This window comes from Crinia signifera, chromosome 1, assembly GCF_055691185.1.
Source record: "Crinia signifera chromosome 1, ASM5569118v1, whole genome shotgun sequence".
Lineage (NCBI taxonomy): Eukaryota > Metazoa > Chordata > Amphibia > Anura > Myobatrachidae > Crinia > Crinia signifera.
In genome coordinates this window covers 268,327,775-268,350,894 of record NC_139217.1, presented here as the reverse complement: position 1 = coordinate 268,350,894, position 23,120 = coordinate 268,327,775, and the positions used below count along the sequence as shown (strand labels likewise).

Here is a 23,120-nt window from a genome sequence, read left to right as displayed (position 1 = left end):
CAATGCCTCACATGTGACCAAAAAATACCATTTGGGTGCATGGCAGGACTCAGAAGGGAAGGAGTGATTTTTGGATTTTGCAGCTCAGATTCTGGTGGAATGTTGGTGGGTGCTATGTCGCATTAGCAAGACCCCCCAAGCACCAATACAGTGGAACCCCCCCACAAGTGACCCCATTTTGCAAACTACACCCCTCAGGGAATTCATCTAGGGGTATAGTGTACATTTCAAACCCCCAGGGGTTTCACCAATTGTGGTACAACTGGGCAGTGAAAATGAAAAATTAAATTTTTTACACAAAAATGCAGTTCTGGCTCAAAATTTTTCATTTTCACAAGGAATGAAGGAGACAAAGCACCCCAAAATCTGTGCCCCAATTTCTCCCGAGTACGGCAATGCCTCACATGTGACCAAAAAATACCATTTGGGTGCATGGCAGGACTCAGAAGGGAAGGAGTGATTTTTGGATTTTGCAGCTCAGATTCTGGTGGAATGTTGGTGGGTGCTATGTCGCATTAGCAAGACCCCCCAAGCACCAATACAGTGGAACCCCCCCACAAGTGACCCCATTTTGCAAACTACACCCCTCAGGGAATTCATCTAGGGGTATAGTGTACATTTCAAACCCCCAGGGGTTTCACCAATTTTGATACAACTGGGCTGTGCAAATGAAAAATTACATTTTTTACACAAAAATGCAGTTCTGGCTCAAAATTTTTCATTTTCACAAGGAATGAAGGAGACAAAGCACCCCAAAATCTGTGCCCCAATTTCTCCCGAGTACGGCAATGCCTCACATGTGACCAAAAAATACCATTTGGGTGCATGGCAGGACTCAGAAGGGAAGGAGTGATTTTTGGATTTTGCAGCTCAGATTCTGGTGGAATGTTGGTGGGTGCTATGTCGCATTAGCAAGACCCCCCAAGCACCAATACAGTGGAACCCCCCCACAAGTGACCCCATTTTGCAAACTACACCCCTCAGGGAATTCATCTAGGGGTATAGTGTAAGTAGATAAGGCACACTTTTTCTTCAAACTAATTGGTTTTGACAGGTCCACGCCCCTTTTATACAGTTTGTCCACGCCCCCATTTATCCGCGTTTGATATCAAACTTGATAGCGCGTGATAAGCCCGTATCACGTTTGATATGAAAGTGGTATAAATAATATTAACCCCCCCCCGTATTAAAATATAATTGGTTTGATACTGTAACTTCATACACTGATATTGGTTATGTGAAATAACACATATATAAAGTACGCGATATCTTAATCAGCTGGTAGAATTTCTAAACATAATGCTAAAAAAAAGTTGTTAGAAAAATATGGTATACAACAGATATATAATTCGTAGAACTGTAGATCTTGTTTTATATCAAATTTGATTTGTGTAGGATGTCGCGCAACGCCGATCATCAAAACAGCCGGCTGAAAGCCAGTTATTATAACGTATTAAAGCCGGGGAGTTTTTGCGGCTTTGATAAATATTATAAAGCTTTGAAAAATAAATTTAAAAGATCCGATGTGAGAAAATGGTTACAAGAGCAAGACGCGTACACATTGCACAAACCGGCTAGAAAAAACTATAAAAGGAATATGATATGCGTATCGGATATAAATCAACAGTGGCAATGTGATTTGGTATCACTCATAGATCTGGCAAAGCACAACGACGGCGTAAAATATATACTAACCGTCATCGATATATTCAGTAAGAGGGCCTGGGCTGAAAGTCTGACTGCTAAGAGCGCGACGACTGTCGCTAAGGCTTTTGAAAAATTATTCCAACAGGGGGACGTACCGCGGAAACTACAAACCGATAATGGTAAAGAGTTTCTAAACAAAGTCCTAAAAAAGTTGTTAGAAAAATACGGTATACAACATTTCACAACCAATAATGATGTGAAAGCAGCCGTTATAGAACGCTTCAATAGGACTTTAAAAACACGAATGTGGCGATATTTCACGGCGAATAATACATACCGATATATAGACGTTTTACAAGCGTTCATTACCAGTTATAATAACACATACCATAGAACGATTAAGCGGGCGCCGAATGAGGTGGATGGCTCTAATGCGCTGGATGTCTTCAAGACGATATATGGCGATTACTTTAGAAGTAAGAAAACAAAGGCTTGTTTAGCGATCGGGGACCACGTTCGTATCTCAAAATATAAGGATATATTTCAGAAAGGTTACGAACAGAGTTTTTCTGAGGAAATATTTGTAATACGCGGAGTGAACACTAAAGGACTTAAGCCGCTTTACACGTTGGAGGATCTCTACGGGGAGGCTATAACGGGTAGTTTTTACCCCGAAGAACTTCAAAGTATACCGAAAAACTATAATAGGATTTACAAAGTGGAGAAGATTTTAAAAAATAAGACGGTTAGAGGGAGGAAACACGTATTAGTCAAGTGGCGTGGATACCCCACAAAATTTAACAGTTGGGTCGCTGCATCGGAGATAAAAGATATATAAACAAAGAGGAAGATGGATGACAAACCCTTCTACATAACATTGCCGAGTAACGCCTCAGCCGATACATTTCCACAAAATAAGATTTCTGACTATACCACAAAGTTAGCAAGGCCGATAGACTTAAGTGGAGATTGGGAAGTAGCTCTTACAGAAATACAATACCCACACACCTGGAATACAATCGATGTGCGTGATTGTGTGTTGAAAATAACAAAGTGGGATGGGACGAGCGGTACAGCAACGAGGGTTTGCGTTAAACCGGGGTTTTATGAAACCATCGGGGCGTTACTGTTTTCTTTCAACGCTGAAATTGACCGACATAAACTGGATGGTTTAAAACTATTGTACGATCCGCTTGAACGAGAGATAATCATCGACAACAAGGCGATGTACAACATCACAGCCGGTCCTAAATTGTCGAGAATACTGGGGTTATACCCGAAAACTAAGTTTTTAAAACCGTGCGCCGACATCAGCGGCGGTCAATATACGCTCTTCGTGTACACAGATATTATCGAACATCAGAGGGTCGGTGATAGTTATGTTCCGTTGTTGCGTACCGTTGAAATAAAGGGCCGTAACAACGAGATGGTCACTATACGGTATGAGAAGCCCGATTATGTTCCGTTGTGCAAGACGCATTTTGACACTATAGCCATAGAGATAAAGAATGATCAGAACGAAAACATGTCATTCAAGTTTGGGAAAGCGAACGTGAAACTACATTTCAGACGCCGCAAATCCGAATTTTATTAAAGACAATGGTGGCCGTTAAAAATTATGGCGACCCGGGGCTCTACGCGCAATATTATAAAACACAGGCCGGTAATGGATTACCCGGTTTTCACGGCAGCGCGTATATGTACGGGTGCGGTTTAGGTGGAATTTTTCGAAGCCTGTTCAGAAAAGCGGTACCGCTTTTCCGAAGAGGGCTGGCGATAGCAAAGCCCCACGTGAAGAATGCAGCACGCAACATCGCGAAAGACGTCATCGGACAAGCCACAGCGGCTGTTGTGAGCAAAATACACGACGCAAATCAAGCGAAGCAAGATGGATCAGGTTTAATCTATGCCAGGAAAGGGGCGGCTAAAAATAAACGGAAGCGGGCAATACGACTTCCGACATGGTGCAGACCCCTTTTAAACAAAAAACGGAGCAGACGCGGCTTAATTAAAAAAAGGAAACCGAAGCGAAGGGTCGGTGATATTTTTTAAGCATGTCTTTCATACACAATGAATCCATGGAATGCGCAAAATCTGAACTTGACCTTTTTGACGTACCACCGACGCAGACCAGCGTAGAGAAAAGCCTCTACGTCGAAGTTCAACCTTTGGCGGCATTATCCGAGACCGCGCCGCTTGAATTCTACATAGCGGCCAGCGGTGAACACTACTACGATCTGAACAACACGTTGCTGTACGTGACCTGCAAGATCGTACGGCCTGATAACACGGCTATACCTCAAGACGCCAAGGTCGCTCTTATTAATTACCCCATAGCAACTTTATTTAGTCAGGTTGATGTCACATTGGGCGATAGGCTAATATCGCAGTCCAATAATCTTTACGCTTATAGGGCCTACATAGAGACCATACTGAATTATAGCTCAGATGCGCTATCCACAAAACACACAACTGGATTATTCTACAAAGATGTGGCTGGAGAACACAACACAAGAACCCTGGATGGTGTAAACACAGGGTTTATAAAAAGGGCAAGAACAACGGCACAAAGTCGAACGGTTGAATTATTGGGGCCGCTACACTGTGACCTTTTTATAAACCCTGTGTTTACACCATCCAGGGTTCTTGTGTTGTGTTCTCCAGCCACATCTTTGTAGAATAATCCAGTTGTGTGTTTTGTGGATAGCGCATCTGAGCTATAATTCAGTATGGTCTCTATGTAGGCCCTATAAGCGTAAAGATTATTGGACTGCGATATTAGCCTATCGCCCAATGTGACATCAACCTGACTAAATAAAGTTGCTATGGGGTAATTAATAAGAGCGACCTTGGCGTCTTGAGGTATAGCCGTGTTATCAGGCCGTACGATCTTGCAGGTCACGTACAGCAACGTGTTGTTCAGATCGTAGTAGTGTTCACCGCTGGCCGCTATGTAGAATTCAAGCGGCGCGGTCTCGGATAATGCCGCCAAAGGTTGAACTTCGACGTAGAGGCTTTTCTCTACGCTGGTCTGCGTCGGTGGTACGTCAAAAAGGTCAAGTTCAGATTTTGCGCATTCCATGGATTCATTGTGTATGAAAGACATGCTTAAAAAATATCACCGACCCTTCGCTTCGGTTTCCTTTTTTTAATTAAGCCGCGTCTGCTCCGTTTTTTGTTTAAAAGGGGTCTGCACCATGTCGGAAGTCGTATTGCCCGCTTCCGTTTATTTTTAGCCGCCCCTTTCCTGGCATAGATTAAACCTGATCCATCTTGCTTCGCTTGATTTGCGTCGTGTATTTTGCTCACAACAGCCGCTGTGGCTTGTCCGATGACGTCTTTCGCGATGTTGCGTGCTGCATTCTTCACGTGGGGCTTTGCTATCGCCAGCCCTCTTCGGAAAAGCGGTACCGCTTTTCTGAACAGGCTTCGAAAAATTCCACCTAAACCGCACCCGTACATATACGCGCTGCCGTGAAAACCGGGTAATCCATTACCGGCCTGTGTTTTATAATATTGCGCGTAGAGCCCCGGGTCGCCATAATTTTTAACGGCCACCATTGTCTTTAATAAAATTCGGATTTGCGGCGTCTGAAATGTAGTTTCACGTTCGCTTTCCCAAACTTGAATGACATGTTTTCGTTCTGATCATTCTTTATCTCTATGGCTATAGTGTCAAAATGCGTCTTGCACAACGGAACATAATCGGGCTTCTCATACCGTATAGTGACCATCTCGTTGTTACGGCCCTTTATTTCAACGGTACGCAACAACGGAACATAACTATCACCGACCCTCTGATGTTCGATAATATCTGTGTACACGAAGAGCGTATATTGACCGCCGCTGATGTCGGCGCACGGTTTTAAAAACTTAGTTTTCGGGTATAACCCCAGTATTCTCGACAATTTAGGACCGGCTGTGATGTTGTACATCGCCTTGTTGTCGATGATTATCTCTCGTTCAAGCGGATCGTACAATAGTTTTAAACCATCCAGTTTATGTCGGTCAATTTCAGCGTTGAAAGAAAACAGTAACGCCCCGATGGTTTCATAAAACCCCGGTTTAACGCAAACCCTCGTTGCTGTACCGCTCGTCCCATCCCACTTTGTTATTTTCAACACACAATCACGCACATCGATTGTATTCCAGGTGTGTGGGTATTGTATTTCTGTAAGAGCTACTTCCCAATCTCCACTTAAGTCTATCGGCCTTGCTAACTTTGTGGTATAGTCAGAAATCTTATTTTGTGGAAATGTATCGGCTGAGGCGTTACTCGGCAATGTTATGTAGAAGGGTTTGTCATCCATCTTCCTCTTTGTTTATATATCTTTTATCTCCGATGCAGCGACCCAACTGTTAAATTTTGTGGGGTATCCACGCCACTTGACTAATACGTGTTTCCTCCCTCTAACCGTCTTATTTTTTAAAATCTTCTCCACTTTGTAAATCCTATTATAGTTTTTCGGTATACTTTGAAGTTCTTCGGGGTAAAAACTACCCGTTATAGCCTCCCCGTAGAGATCCTCCAACGTGTAAAGCGGCTTAAGTCCTTTAGTGTTCACTCCGCGTATTACAAATATTTCCTCAGAAAAACTCTGTTCGTAACCTTTCTGAAATATATCCTTATATTTTGAGATACGAACGTGGTCCCCGATCGCTAAACAAGCCTTTGTTTTCTTACTTCTAAAGTAATCGCCATATATCGTCTTGAAGACATCCAGCGCATTAGAGCCATCCACCTCATTCGGCGCCCGCTTAATCGTTCTATGGTATGTGTTATTATAACTGGTAATGAACGCTTGTAAAACGTCTATATATCGGTATGTATTATTCGCCGTGAAATATCGCCACATTCGTGTTTTTAAAGTCCTATTGAAGCGTTCTATAACGGCTGCTTTCACATCATTATTGGTTGTGAAATGTTGTATACCGTATTTTTCTAACAACTTTTTTAGGACTTTGTTTAGAAACTCTTTACCATTAGTACTCTTCACGGTCAATTAGTATACCCGAATCTGATTTCTGTTTATTTGTGATCTGAATGAGCGACATATACTCGCGAACCGCATTACCGTGTTCAAAGTCTGGTTGAAATGGTTTGGCCGGATGCGGTGTTCCATCCAGGTATAGGGATGCGAAGTTTACATTTTTATGTTCAAACCGTAGAGGGTTTTTGTCATAGGCTCCTGAAAACGCTTCATTATCTACAAAAGCGGCTATAACGGTTTTTGGCACCTGTCCTAAAAACAGATTTTCTAAATTAAATACGCGACTCCCCGTCGGTATGCTATAGATCTTCATGCCCACTCTATCGATCGCATATTTGGCGTTGGTGGTCAGTAAGGCCTGGGCGTGTCCAATCCGGACGGCGGGTGAGACCTGAACCCTTTTCACAAACAGGGACGCTGCAACAATCTGAATTTTAAAGGCCTCCGCTTCAGCAGACATTAAGCAGAAAGCATCTTTGTTTCTGATGAGTTTTATCTTCAAGTCCACGGCGTTCAATATTAGTTTATGTTGATGAAAAAGGTCACAGTGTAGCGGCCCCAATAATTCAACCGTTCGACTTTGTGCCGTTGTTCTTGCCCTTTTTATAAACCCTGTGTTTACACCATCCAGGGTTCTTGTGTTGTGTTCTCCAGCCACATCTTTGTAGAATAATCCAGTTGTGTGTTTTGTGGATAGCGCATCTGAGCTATAATTCAGTATGGTCTCTATGTAGGCCCTATAAGCGTAAAGATTATTGGACTGCGATATTAGCCTATCGCCCAATGTGACATCAACCTGACTAAATAAAGTTGCTATGGGGTAATTAATAAGAGCGACCTTGGCGTCTTGAGGTATAGCCGTGTTATCAGGCCGTACGATCTTGCAGGTCACGTACAGCAACGTGTTGTTCAGATCGTAGTAGTGTTCACCGCTGGCCGCTATGTAGAATTCAAGCGGCGCGGTCTCGGATAATGCCGCCAAAGGTTGAACTTCGACGTAGAGGCTTTTCTCTACGCTGGTCTGCGTCGGTGGTACGTCAAAAAGGTCAAGTTCAGATTTTGCGCATTCCATGGATTCATTGTGTATGAAAGACATGCTTAAAAAATATCACCGACCCTTCGCTTCGGTTTCCTTTTTTTAATTAAGCCGCGTCTGCTCCGTTTTTTGTTTAAAAGGGGTCTGCACCATGTCGGAAGTCGTATTGCCCGCTTCCGTTTATTTTTAGCCGCCCCTTTCCTGGCATAGATTAAACCTGATCCATCTTGCTTCGCTTGATTTGCGTCGTGTATTTTGCTCACAACAGCCGCTGTGGCTTGTCCGATGACGTCTTTCGCGATGTTGCGTGCTGCATTCTTCACGTGGGGCTTTGCTATCGCCAGCCCTCTTCGGAAAAGCGGTACCGCTTTTCTGAACAGGCTTCGAAAAATTCCACCTAAACCGCACCCGTACATATACGCGCTGCCGTGAAAACCGGGTAATCCATTACCGGCCTGTGTTTTATAATATTGCGCGTAGAGCCCCGGGTCGCCATAATTTTTAACGGCCACCATTGTCTTTAATAAAATTCGGATTTGCGGCGTCTGAAATGTAGTTTCACGTTCGCTTTCCCAAACTTGAATGACATGTTTTCGTTCTGATCATTCTTTATCTCTATGGCTATAGTGTCAAAATGCGTCTTGCACAACGGAACATAATCGGGCTTCTCATACCGTATAGTGACCATCTCGTTGTTACGGCCCTTTATTTCAACGGTACGCAACAACGGAACATAACTATCACCGACCCTCTGATGTTCGATAATATCTGTGTACACGAAGAGCGTATATTGACCGCCGCTGATGTCGGCGCACGGTTTTAAAAACTTAGTTTTCGGGTATAACCCCAGTATTCTCGACAATTTAGGACCGGCTGTGATGTTGTACATCGCCTTGTTGTCGATGATTATCTCTCGTTCAAGCGGATCGTACAATAGTTTTAAACCATCCAGTTTATGTCGGTCAATTTCAGCGTTGAAAGAAAACAGTAACGCCCCGATGGTTTCATAAAACCCCGGTTTAACGCAAACCCTCGTTGCTGTACCGCTCGTCCCATCCCACTTTGTTATTTTCAACACACAATCACGCACATCGATTGTATTCCAGGTGTGTGGGTATTGTATTTCTGTAAGAGCTACTTCCCAATCTCCACTTAAGTCTATCGGCCTTGCTAACTTTGTGGTATAGTCAGAAATCTTATTTTGTGGAAATGTATCGGCTGAGGCGTTACTCGGCAATGTTATGTAGAAGGGTTTGTCATCCATCTTCCTCTTTGTTTATATATCTTTTATCTCCGATGCAGCGACCCAACTGTTAAATTTTGTGGGGTATCCACGCCACTTGACTAATACGTGTTTCCTCCCTCTAACCGTCTTATTTTTTAAAATCTTCTCCACTTTGTAAATCCTATTATAGTTTTTCGGTATACTTTGAAGTTCTTCGGGGTAAAAACTACCCGTTATAGCCTCCCCGTAGAGATCCTCCAACGTGTAAAGCGGCTTAAGTCCTTTAGTGTTCACTCCGCGTATTACAAATATTTCCTCAGAAAAACTCTGTTCGTAACCTTTCTGAAATATATCCTTATATTTTGAGATACGAACGTGGTCCCCGATCGCTAAACAAGCCTTTGTTTTCTTACTTCTAAAGTAATCGCCATATATCGTCTTGAAGACATCCAGCGCATTAGAGCCATCCACCTCATTCGGCGCCCGCTTAATCGTTCTATGGTATGTGTTATTATAACTGGTAATGAACGCTTGTAAAACGTCTATATATCGGTATGTATTATTCGCCGTGAAATATCGCCACATTCGTGTTTTTAAAGTCCTATTGAAGCGTTCTATAACGGCTGCTTTCACATCATTATTGGTTGTGAAATGTTGTATACCGTATTTTTCTAACAACTTTTTTAGGACTTTGTTTAGAAACTCTTTACCATTATCGGTTTGTAGTTTCCGCGGTACGTCCCCCTGTTGGAATAATTTTTCAAAAGCCTTAGCGACAGTCGTCGCGCTCTTAGCAGTCAGACTTTCAGCCCAGGCCCTCTTACTGAATATATCGATGACGGTTAGTATATATTTTACGCCGTCGTTGTGCTTTGCCAGATCTATGAGTGATACCAAATCACATTGCCACTGTTGATTTATATCCGATACGCATATCATATTCCTTTTATAGTTTTTTCTAGCCGGTTTGTGCAATGTGTACGCGTCTTGCTCTTGTAACCATTTTCTCACATCGGATCTTTTAAATTTATTTTTCAAAGCTTTATAATATTTATCAAAGCCGCAAAAACTCCCCGGCTTTAATACGTTATAATAACTGGCTTTCAGCCGGCTGTTTTGATGATCGGCGTTGCGCGACATCCTACACAAATCAAATTTGATATAAAACAAGATCTACAGTTCTACGAATTATATATCTGTTGTATACCATATTTTTCTAACAACTTTTTTTTAGCATTATGTTTAGAAATTCTACCAGCTGATTAAGATATCGCGTACTTTATATATGTGTTATTTCACATAACCAATATCAGTGTATGAAGTTACAGTATCAAACCAATTATATTTTAATACGGGGGGGGTTAATATTATTTATACCACTTTCATATCAAACGTGATACGGGCTTATCACGCGCTATCAAGTTTGATATCAAACGCGGATAAATGGGGGCGTGGACAAACTGTATAAAAGGGGCGTGGACCTGTCAAAACCAATTAGTTTGAAGAAAAAGTGTGCCTTATCTACTAGTGTACATTTCAAACCCCCAGGGGTTTCACCAATTTTGATACAACTGGGCTGTGCAAATGAAAAATTACATTTTTTACACAAAAATGCAGTTCTGGCTCAAAATTTTTCATTTTCACAAGGAATGAAGGAGACAAAGCACCCCAAAATCTGTGCCCCAATTTCTCCTGAGTACGGCAATGCCTCACATGTGACCAAAAAATACCATTTGGGTGCATGGCAGGACTCAGAAGGGAAGGAGTGATTTTTGGATTTTGCAGCTCAGATTCTGGTGGAATGTTGGTGGGTGCTATGTCGCATTAGCAAGACCCCCCAAGCACCAATACAGTGGAACCCCCCCACAAGTGACCCCATTTTGCAAACTACACCCCTCAGGGAATTCATCTAGGGGTATAGTGTACATTTCAAACCCCCAGGGGTTTCACCAATTTTGATACAACTGGGCTGTGCAAATGAAAAATTACATTTTTTACTCAAAAATGCAGTTCTGGCTCAAAATTTTTCATTTTCACAAGGAATGAAGGAGACAAAGCACCCCAAAATCTGTGCCCCAATTTCTCCCGAGTACGGCAATGCCTCACATGTGACCAAAAAATACCATTTGGGTGCATGGCAGGACTCAGAAGGGAAGGAGTGATTTTTGGATTTTGCAGCTCAGATTCTGGTGGAATGTTGGTGGGTGCTATGTCGCATTAGCAAGACCCCCCAAGCACCAATACAGTGGAACCCCCCCACAAGTGACCCCATTTTGCAAACTACACCCCTCAGGGAATTCATCTAGGGGTATAGTGTACATTTCAAACCCCCAGGGGTTTCACCAATTTTGATACAACTGGGCTGTGCAAATGAAAAATTACATTTTTTACACAAAAATGCAGTTCTGGCTCAAAATTTTTCATTTTCACAAGGAATGAAGGAGACAAAGCACCCCAAAATCTGTGCCCCAATTTCTCCCGAGTACGGCAATACCTCACATGTGACCAAAAAATACCATTTGGGTGCATGGCAGGACTCAGAAGGGAAGGAGTGATTTTTGGATTTTGCAGCTCAGATTCTGGTGGAATGTTGGTGGGTGCTATGTCGCATTACAAGACCCCCCAAGCACCAATACAGTGGAACCCCCCCACAAGTGACCCCATTTTGCAAACTACACCCCTCAGGGAATTCATCTAGGGGTATAGTGTACATTTCAAACCCCCAGGGGTTTCACCAATTTTGATACAACTGGGCAGTGAAAATGAAAAATTAAATTTTTTACACAAAAATGCAGTTCTGGCTCAAAATTTTTCATTTTCACAAGGAATGAAGGAGACAAAGCACCCCAAAATCTGTGCCCCAATTTCTCCCGAGTACGGCAATGCCTCACATGTGACCAAAAAATACCATTTGGGTGCATGGCAGGACTCAGAAGGGAAGGAGTGATTTTTGGATTTTGCAGCTCAGATTCTGGTGGAATGTTGGTGGGTGCTATGTCGCATTAGCAAGACCCCCCAAGCACCAATACAGTGGAACCCCCCCACAAGTGACCCCATTTTGCAAACTACACCCCTCAGGGAATTCATCTAGGGGTATAGTGTACATTTCAAACCCCCAGGGGTTTCACCAATTTTGATACAACTGGGCAGTGAAAATGAAAAATTACATTTTTTTACACAAAAATGCAGTTCTGGCTCAAAATTTTTCATTTTCAGAAGGTATGAAGGAGAAAAAGCACCCCAAAATCTGTGCCCCAATTTCTCCCGAGTACGGCAATGCCTCATGTGTGACCAAAAAGTGGCAGGACTCAGAAGGGAAGGAGTGATATTTGGATTTTGCAGCACAGATTCTGGTGGAATGTTGGTGGGTGCTATGTCGCATTAGCAAGACCCCCAAAGCACCAATACAGTGGAACCCCCCAACAAGTGACCCCATTGTGCAAACTACACCCCTCAGGGAATTCATCTAGGGGTATAGTGTACATTTCAAACCCCCAGGGGTTTCACCAATTTTGATACAACTGGGCAGTGAAAATGAAAAATTACATTTTTTTACACAAAAATGCAGTTCTGGCTCAAAATTTTTCATTTTCAGAAGGTATGAAGGAGAAAAAGCACCCCAAAATCTGTGCCCCAATTTCTCCCGAGTACGGCAATGCCTCATGTGTGACCAAAAAGTGGCAGGACTCAGAAGGGAAGGAGTGATATTTGGATTTTGCAGCACAGATTCTGGTGGAATGTTGGTGGGTGCTATGTCGCATTAGCAAGACCCCCAAAGCACCAATACAGTGGAACCCCCCCACAAGTGACCCCATTGTGCAAACTACACCCCTCAGGGAATTCATCTAGGGGTATAGTGTACATTTCAAACCCCCAGGGGTTTCACCAATTTTGATACAACTGGGCAGTGAAAATGAAAAATTACATTTTTTTACACAAAAATGCAGTTCTGGCTCAAAATTTTTCATTTTCAGAAGGTATGAAGGAGAAAAAGCACCCCAAAATCTGTGCCCCAATTTTTCCTGAGTACGGCAATGCCTCACATGTGACCAAAAAATACCAGTTGGGTGCATGGCAGGACTCAGAAGGGAAGGAGTGATTTTTGGATTTTGCGGCTCAGATTTTGGTGGAATGAATGGTGGGTGCTATGTGGCATTAGCAAGACCCCCGAAGCACGGTGAAATTATGAACCTAATAATCCATAGATGTGTGGTATATTTTAAAACACTCCTTTATACATAGGCCGGGTTTGTCGGGGCAAGTGTCACACTGGAAAATAGTTTGCTTTCTTATTCCCTTTTTATAGCAAACTTTGCACCTTTTTTGTGTCCTGCCCTTTTTTCCAGTGGAGGGGATTTCATCAGGAAAATGCTGCCCTGGTACAATACGGGGGCCAGTACTAGAAGTACTGGGGCCCTCTGCCTGCTGGTTCCCAAATATTAGGCTCTTTATGACTTCCTCTTGAAAGTGCATAAATGTCCCCCTCTGGCCGGTAGAACGGAATAGCACGTAAGCGTTATACAGTGCCATCTGGATGATATACACGGCCAGCTTCTTGTACCAGATTTTTGTTTTCCGCAGGGCACTGTACGGCTTCAGTACCTGATCTGAAAGATCCACTCCGCCCATGTACTTATTGTAATCCAGGATACAATTAGGTTTTGAGGTGTGGGTACTGGTACCTCGTACAGGGACGGAGGTGGTACTGTCTCCGTGAATTGTTGTCAGTATAAGGACATCCCTCTTGTCCTTATATTTGACCAACAACATATTTTCGGTGCATATTCCCCTGCTTTCACCCCTTCTCATTACTTGGGCAATGTGCGTTTTTGGGAGGCCTCTTTGGTTCTTGCGCACAGTACCGCAAGCTGCTGTACCTCTTGAACCAAGGGCCTTAAACAGGGGGATGCTAGTGTAAAAGTTATCCACATAGAGGTGATAACCTTTATCCAGGAAGGGGTGCACTAAATCCCAGACAATTTTTCCACTAACACCTACGAGGGAGGGGGGGCATTCTGGCGGTTCAATTCTTGAATCCTTCCCTTCATATACCCTAAACCTGTGAGTGTACCCTGAGGTGCTTTCACACAGCTTATACATTTTTATGCCATACCTTGCCCTCTTACTGGGAAGGTACTGGCGGAATTTAACCCTTCCTTTAAAATGTATAAGTGACTCGTCTATGCAAATGAATTTATCTGGGATGTACATCTCTTCAAATTTGGCACTGAAATGATCAATGACTGGCCTGACTTTGAATAGCCGGTCAAAGGTGGGATCATCTCTGGGTGGGCACTGTGCATTATCGTTGTAATGCAAAAATTTAAGGATTAACTCAAAACGAGTCCGGGTCATGGCCATACGGTAAAGTGGGGTGCTGTACAGAACATCTGTACTCCAATATTGCCTAATTTCTGGCTTTTTTACTATGCCCATATGAAACACCAGACCCCAAAACGTCATCATCTCTACTGCATCTACAGGGGTCCACCTAGCAAATGATGACGTGGGGTTTTGAGCAATAAACTGCTGGGCATATAAATTAGTTTGGTCCACCATTAAATTTATAAAATCATCAGAGAAAAATAATTTGAAAAAGTCAATTTCTCTGAGACCTGTGGAATCAAATTGGATTCCTGGGATGGCCAAAAACTCAGGAACCTGGGGCTCAAAATTGTCTGGTGGTGGGGTCCATACGAGATCAATTATTGGGGGGGGTCTCAGCTGCTCTACGGGGGCGTCTTTGAGGGGGTCCCTCATCACTAGAGGAGGAAGAGGAGCTTAAGACGAATCCTTCAAATTCCCTGCTTGCCTCACTGGCTGTGTCAGAGTCAGAGGCAAGCATGGCATATGCCTCCTCCGCTGAATACATTCTTCTGGATGACTGGGATGACATTTGGGATGCCATTTTTATTTTTGTGTTTCTGGTAGTGAAATGTTTCAACACGTGTATAGTGTAGGGGGGGTACAAACTTTATTTCAATGTAGTATGTAGTGTGTAGTGTGTATGTAGTGCATAAAAAAAAAAAAAACGGTCCTGCGCCAAAAATTGAGCACAGATGTTGGTCAGTAACGTCCGTCACTGAACAGCGCTCAAAGGCAACAGGAATTTGATCAAAAAAAAAATTAAAAAAAGACCCCACAGCACCCTCAAAAAAAAAAAAAAAAGGTGATCAGTGATGCGACACTGATTACCAGTGAGGGGCAGCAGGTGCACAACCTTTGGTGCAACTGACAGTGCAACTGGCAGCAACTGACAGGTATATATAAAAAAAAAAACCTCTGCACCCCCAAAAAGTTGCTGATCACCTCAGATATAGTGATCAGCACAAAAGGGGGGGGGGGGGGCAGCAGACACAAAATATAGCACTCTCTATCACTCTCTGTCACTATCTCTCTCTATCTCTCTCTATCTCTCTCTATCTCTCTCTATCTCTCACTATCTATCACTATCTATCACTATCTATCACTCTATGACACTGCAGCAGCAGCACTGACAGTTATATATATAAAAAATAACCCCTGCACCCCCAAAAAGTTGCTGGGGGTGCAGCAGACACAAAATATAGCACTCTCTATCACTCTCTGTCACTATCTCTCTCTATCTCTCTCTATCTCTCTCTATCTATCACTCTATGACACTGCAGCAGCAGCACTGACAGTTATATATATAAAAAATAACCCCTGCACCCCCAAAAAGTTGCTGGGGGTGCACAAAAGGGGGGCAGCAGACACAAAATATAGCACTTTCTATCACTATCTCTCTATCTCTCACTATCTATCACTCTATGACACTGCAGCAGCAGCACTGACAGGTATATATATAAAAAAAAAAACCTGCGCCCCCAAAAAGTTGCTGATCAGTTAATTTATACTGATCAGCACAAAAGGGGGGGGCAGCAGTCAGTTGCACACGCAGTACAGCTGTATATATATAAAAAATATATAGCACAATCTGTCACTATCTCTCTATATCTCTCTATCTATAACTCTATCACACTGCAGCAGCACAAAATATAGCACTCTCTGTCACTAGCTCTCTCTATCTCTCTCTATCTCTCTCTATCTCTCTATCTATAAATCTATCACACTGCAGCAGCACAACACAGCACAGCACAACACAGGAAGTCACAAGAAGTAACAAGATCCAGGAACGCTACAAGCAGTGATCAGGTAAGTATTTGCAAGGATCAGGTCAGTATATCGCGGCAGATAGGCACGGTGACCGCACTGCACGCAATTCCAGACCGGAATGGCGTCTGCAGTGCAGTCACCGTTAGTTTAAATCACCCTCCATGGCTTTGGGGGCGGGTGGGGTGAGGTGGGGTGACACCAGTGTCACCCTTACACCCCGTGGTGATTGGTGCTGTACTTTACAGCACCAATCACCACCGATCCCTGTGTCACCGGCGAACGTTATTCGACGGTACACAGGAAAACGCTGTGAATGGCTGTTCACACTGAACAGCCAATCACAGCGATCGCCGACGGGGGGGCGGCATCGCAGCCCCCCCTGGGCATGCAGGGACATGTCTGCTGTCCGGGACAGCAGACATGTTTAAACTGTCACCGCGTCTGTAGACGCGGGGACAGTTTAAAGCCATGACGTACATTTATGCCATGTGTCGGGAAGTACATCCCGGCCATGACGTAAATATACGTCAAATGTCGGGAAGGGGTTAAGCAGGTAAGGAGGTTGATTCAGGATAACAGCGATAACACAATGTAATTCATAGTAAGCGGGTATGTCATCAAAGATAGCTGTAGAGATAATGCTGGTATTTGTTGTACTACCATACCTCCCAACTGTCCCAATTACAGCGGGACAGTCCGGTGATTGCTAAAGAGATGCCATGCAGGGAGAAAGCCGGGGGCTGCCCGGCTACTAGGGGAGAGCTGGACATGCACCAAAAATGCAGAAAACATGGGTCACGGCATTAGGCCACACCCACTATGCCCAATGCTACACCTACCCTTTTTGGGCTGGCCGCGCCGGAGATCCTAGTTTTGGCACTGACAAAAGTGGAGAGGTATGGTACTATCTATTTTGAGAAAGCAAAAACAGCTGCTTTTTGCTATTTTTACTGATGTTTTTTATCTGGTTATCCTATTGGATTGCCTAATAAAAGACCCATTTCGCTGTGAAAACACACACATGTTCAGTGGGATCCGATATGATATCCCGGCGGTCGGGATCCCGGCGGTCGGAATCCCGACACTGGAATCCCGACCGACGAAATCCCGACAAGGGGGGGACATGGATCGCCCCCCCTTGCGGGCTCGCTGCGCTCGCCACGCAGCGGGCCCGGTGCCTCGCTACTCTCGGCACGCTATTATATTCTCCCTCTATGGGTGTCGTGGACACCCACGGAGGGAGAAAGTTTCGGGATTTCGGCGGTCGGGATTCCAGTGTCGGGATTCCGACCGCCGGGATCCCGACCGCCGGGAAATTAACCGCATCCCGTTCAGTGAAACCTGTGTTTTGTCACCTAGCTACAGCCCTATTTTCACTAAACAGTGCTGCTTTCAGGGCTAATTAGATAGTCCCCAGGTTGTTGGGGCAATCAGTCTTGCGTGAGTCTATTACCCACGATCAGCAATCATGGGTATTAGGATATCGGCCTAGAACTCTAGGATGGGGCAGGGGAGCGGTTGCACAAAAGCAGTGAAGGTTGAGGTGGCAATCTAGAGTTGACTGCTGGGTTCAGTACAGGAGCTGGAGATAAAGCTGGAGAGCTCACCTCTATAAAGAACTTAGGACTTTATTCTAGTTGGATAGCCCCCCCGCGCATTCATGAGTGGGAGTGTGGTGAAATAGGCATGAGGGGGGGGGGGGGGGCATTTGTGCAGGCGCTGGGCAGCATTTAGCAGACCTGCAAAGCTGCGCATTTCGCAGCTTTGCAGGTCAATCAGAATCACCCCCTTACTGCGAATATGATGTGCGGCAGAGACAGCATCTCTCTGCATGAAAGTAATCCCTGCCACTCTCTGACTATCACCCTGTCTCCCTTTTCCTATCAACCATCACTACTACTTCCTGTCATCCACTCTCACCATTTCCTGTAAACCACTGCTTCTCCCTGTCACACTCACTCCATCATACTCTGCCTCTCACCAGCACCTTCTACTGTACCTCTCCCTGTCATCCTCTCCATTTCCCCCTCTACCTGTCACACTCTCCCCATCGCTGTCTGCCTCTCTCCATGACCCTCTGCTTCTTCCCATCCACATCTCCCTATAATCCTCTGCCTCTCACCATCATCATCTGCCTTTCACCCACTCCTTTTCCCTGTCACTCTCTGCTAATTTCGATCACACTCTGACTCTCACTGTCACTCTCTTCCTCTCTCACCCTCTCCCTCTTCCCATCAACCACTGCCTCTCCCTTTCACCCAGTCTCCCTCACACCCTGTCATGTTCATCCTGTTGCACATTGATTCTCTCTGTCATCCATTCCCAGTCACCACCTTCTTCTATGTCATCCTCTTTCTTTCTCCCTATAAACCACTGCTTCTATCTGTTACACTCTACCTCTCCCTATCACCCATTGACATGTGTTATATTGTGAATTGAGCTAGGGGAGGGGAGCCCAAGGCATAATTTTGCACCTGGTCCCACCACTCACTGGTTCCGCCATTGTGCAGTATTAGCAATTTCTTTGAACACCTCTGTTTGAGGGACCATTAAATAAGGTTTCCCCTTATTTTTCATTTTTTTGCAAGCTGTCTGGTTATTTCTTTCCCAGATGGGACATGATTAACTACAGCAGCATGATATCTGCTTACACTAACCAAAGTGACTCTGACAATAATGTTTCCTCCTCTGTGATCTGCCTTTGAACTGCTCACACTTCTGGCAGTGTCCACCTGGAAAAGAAAAATGATAATAATCTACAAAAATAGTTTATATGATTATTGAACAGCTACTGTAGGATATTAAGTTTAATTGGTGACATTTTAAATGGTATTGAAGAGACAGTATGCATTTTTTTCAGATGACACAAAGATAAACAACAGGACAGACACACCAGGAGGGGTAAAATAAATGATTGAGGATCTGACAAAAAGAATGGTCAAGACAGTTGCAATTAAAGTTTAAAGCCAATAAATGCAAAATCATGCACTTGGGTCCTGGGCCATCTTAACAGCATTGTAGGCCCCAGGCAAACACTGCATTTGGGGCCCCTCTACACTCATCCGCAGGAAAAAATGTAAACAAACAAAATGATAACCACCAATCAGCATGCTGATAGCCATTCACTGTCTGACTACAGGCTGGGAAGCAGGAAGAGAATGCTGACTGGCTGGTCTGATTGTGTCACAATCAGGGTGACCAGGCAGCTTTCTCTACTGCCTCCCAAGAAGCTTAGGCGGTAGATGCCCGCAACCTAATCTACCCCAGCTTGAAGCTGCCTATACATTAAATAAACCCCTCAATATCTGATTCCAAAGGGGGTTTTTTAGCGCAGAAAGATATACATGCTGAAAGACACTACCATTCAAAAGTTTCGGGTCACATAGAAATGTCCTTATTTTTGAAAGTTCACTTGAGAGAAAGATAAAAAGATTTTGTGACCCTTTATGTGAAAAGTGCACACAGGACCAGGGCCGGCGCTACCCACTCAGCAGCTCCTGCAAAGCAGGGAGGCGCCATGCTGAAAAGGCGCTGTCTCCCTGCCTGCTCTGCTAAAGCTGCCTCAGCCCTCACTGTCACTGCCACCTGCACGCCTGTCTGACAGCGGGCGGCAGTATGGAGAGGCTGAGCAGCTCCCTGCACCGCGCACACACTGTCCTCCTCATGCGACCTGCCCCCTCTTCCTCACAGACACTTGCGCTGAGGCATGTAGCGCTGTCTGTGAATGCCTGGATGATGTCGGGGGAAATTTACTAAAGGAAATTTGTAAAAAATACAGTAGTTGTACAGTATTTGTATCCAGAAATACACTTATTTTTGACATTTACTATCCCGAAAATACAGCAATTCGTATTCGTATTGATAGTACATCAATATGATTATGAATATGAATTGCCATATACATGTACTGTACATGCACCCGAGATCCTCCATACAGTAGCATCGCATATTGCATACACTCCCACAATCGGGCTGCAGCTTGTTGCAATGGCAATGTGAAAGGGCGCAAAATGTATGGTTTGCAGGAGGGCGCAGGACACCCTAGCACCGGCCCTGCACAGGACAGTGCCCTCTTTTACTTTTATTGACTTTTTGGAGTAAAAAGAAAGTTTTAAAGATAATAAAAAGTTCTTTTTTTCTGGTGTGCATCCATCGTGCAAAATCTTCTTCTCTTTCTCTCAAGTAAACTGTCTACCTTTTACCCGAATAGCACCCCCTGCCTAATTACAGTATACTAAGGCGGTCTCCTTGATAAAATCCCATAAATAATAAAGGGATATAACAAAATTGTGTGCAGATCTCCAACCCACCTTCCCCTCTCCCTCTTTTTTTTCAATGAAGAGAACATTAATACACTCTATACATTGTTAAGGTGGTAAATGACTATACTAGCTACAAACATCTGGTTTTTAAAATAATATCTACATAGGTGTATAGAGGCCCATTTCCAGCAGCCATCACTGCAGCGTTATAATGGTATATTGGCCAGTATTCAATGCTCCCGATTCACCGTTTATTCGGCGAATCTGGCTGTTTTCACTCCTTGCGGTGAATTTATTTCACTGAAAAATATGATTCACCCTATTCAATGTTCACTGTTCGCCGAAAGCGAGCAGTGAATGCCAGACAGTTCTCCTTTCATGCTCGCTGCAATTCGCTGGTGTATTTCAATAGGGTTTTCACTGGGATACGCCGAGAGTGTATTCAATGCTCAAATGGAGAACTGCTTTCTCCATTGATTTTTGGCATGATTCGGTACTTATGTAGTATCTGGGCGCCCGATTTAGACATCGGGTCGGATCGGGCACATCGCATCGCATGCGACCATCGGATGCGATGCGATGACCCGATTTTTCCATAGGAATCAATGTTAAAATGGACTGAGTCCATTTTAACATGGAATTCAATGGGAAAAAGGGGTCCTTTTCATACCCCTACTATCCAAGTGGGCATGGAGTTGGATATAAACCTGTGGCGAGCGTAGCGAGCCACCGAGCCCGAAGCGTGGCGAGCGTAGCGAGCCCCGCGAGGGGACACAGAATACCGTCCCCTCGCCACGCTTCGGGCTCGGTGGCTCGCTACGCTCGCCACAGGTTTATATCCAACTCCGTGCCCACTTGGATAGTAGGGGTATGAAAAGGACCCCTTTTTCCCATTGAATTCCATGTTAAAATGGACTCAGTCCATTTTAACATTGATTCCTATGGAAAAATCGGGTCATCGCATCGCATCCGATGGTCGCATGCGATGCGATATCGCATCGCATCTGATTGTATGCCTTAACTTAAGGCATACAATCAAAAAATCGGGCGCCCAGATACTACATAAGTACCCATGATTCTCCATTTTACATTTGTCATCTTTTTTAGGTGAACTGGAATGTGATCTTTTAAAATTTTTGGTGTCAAAAAATCTGATTTTTTTTTCTGTGAAGGAGCATGCTATTTTTATTCATGTGCTTGCAGCAAATGAATATATTTTTAATTAACTTTCTTTTTTAAAACAATTTTTTTTTTTACACATTCGCCAGCAGGGGGCGGGAGCCGGGAGCCGCTCATTAATATTCATTTATTCACTGCACACTGGTCCCGATCATTACATATGCACGATCGGGACCAGTGGGTGTAGTGGCTCCCTAACACAGCCCCCTGCCAGCTCTGGGGGGCTCTCCTTGTGTCCCCGACAGCCCTCCTTCACCCCCACAGTGTCTGGCGCAGGCAGGGAGGCTTCCATCTCCCTGCCTGCAGCAGTCACCCCCCCAGTGACATTCGCCGGGGGGGGGGGGGGGTGTTAAAATTTGCTGCCAGGGGCAGAGAGCCCCTGAGGCGTTGAATAGGGCGGAAGGGTGGCTGCCGGGCGAATCTCCCCGAAGGGAGAATTGCGGGGAAAGTGCAGCGAATCCTACACAGGATTCGCTGCCAGCCGCGATTCTACCCATTGAATACCTGCCATTGTGTTTGCTAATCGTGTTAAGACTTACTAATGGATGATTAGAAAACCCTTGTGCAATTACCTGTATGTTAGCACAGCTGAAAATGGGCTTGCTCGTTAGAGACGCTATAAAACTGGCCTTCCTTTGAGCTAGTTGAGCATCTTGAGCATTACATTCGTGGGTTTGATTATACTCTCAAACTGACCAAAAAAAAGAGAACTTTCATGTGAAACTCAACAGTCTATACTTGTTCTTAGAAATGAAGATTATTCCATGTGAGAAATTGGGGAACCCAAACCTGTATCCATGGGCTGATATGATCTATCCATACTCTGCTGTGCTTGAGAATCCCTCTGGATGTTGTCGTACATCTCCTTTGGCAGCCAATACTCATAATGAATGCCTGGGTTTTGTTCCTGAAAGAGAACCTGCAAAAGAGTAATAAAGAATAAAAAGTCAGGGGCTGCTATGGATGATTCCACAACTGGACTTGGAGGAAGTTTATTAGAAAATAAATAATACTCCATACTTCCTGACCCTCTACACGAGGGAGAAAATTCTCTGGCTCCTGGACTTCCCTTGTAATGCTTGATTGCCACCACCTGTGGTGAAATACCTTTCTTATCAGTTACCTAGCTCCCCACAGGTGATGGCAATCCTACATTACCAGGGAAGTCCAGGAGCAGAGCAATTTCTCCCACATGGAAAGGGCCAGGAAGGCAAGCATGTAATACTCCATTTAAAAATACCCTCCTTTCATTGCCTTTATGAAATAACCAGGACTGTGTACAATAAATCTGCATGTCTGACATGGAAAATAGGATTTTTAAGGATTTTAAAAAATATCACCCAGCAGCACATTTAATAATGTACAGATCAGTGTCATCATATGTTATGCACATCTCTACATACACTTGCCCTACACACCTCAGACCTGATTCTGGTTCCCTCGCAAAGCACAACTGGTTTGCTAATGGATGAAACCATGGGCCTTATTCTAGTTCACTCTTTCTGTCAAAATCCTTCTTAGATGGACAAAACCATGTGCACTGTCAGGGGGGCAGATGTAACATGTGCAGAGAGAAGTAGATTTGGGTGAGTTATTTTGTTTCTGTGCAGGGTAAATACTGACTGCTTTATTTTTACACTGCAATA

General features: G+C 44.2%; 1 protein-coding gene across 2 annotated transcripts in view; it reads right to left on the bottom strand.

Moving 5' to 3' along the window:
* Nucleotides 1-23,120, bottom strand: part of LOC146074895 (ADAMTS-like protein 5) — a 53,022-nt gene that overhangs the window by 5,358 nt on the left and 24,544 nt on the right. For both annotated transcript variants that reach the window (XM_083183581.1, XM_083183571.1), the window contains 2 exons: nt 22,264-22,393; nt 18,691-18,765 (listed from right to left, as the gene is read on the bottom strand). In XM_083183581.1, coding sequence (XP_083039707.1) covers nt 18,691-18,765; nt 22,264-22,393 — 205 coding nt within the window. The remainder of the gene's footprint in view (nt 1-18,690; nt 18,766-22,263; nt 22,394-23,120) is intronic.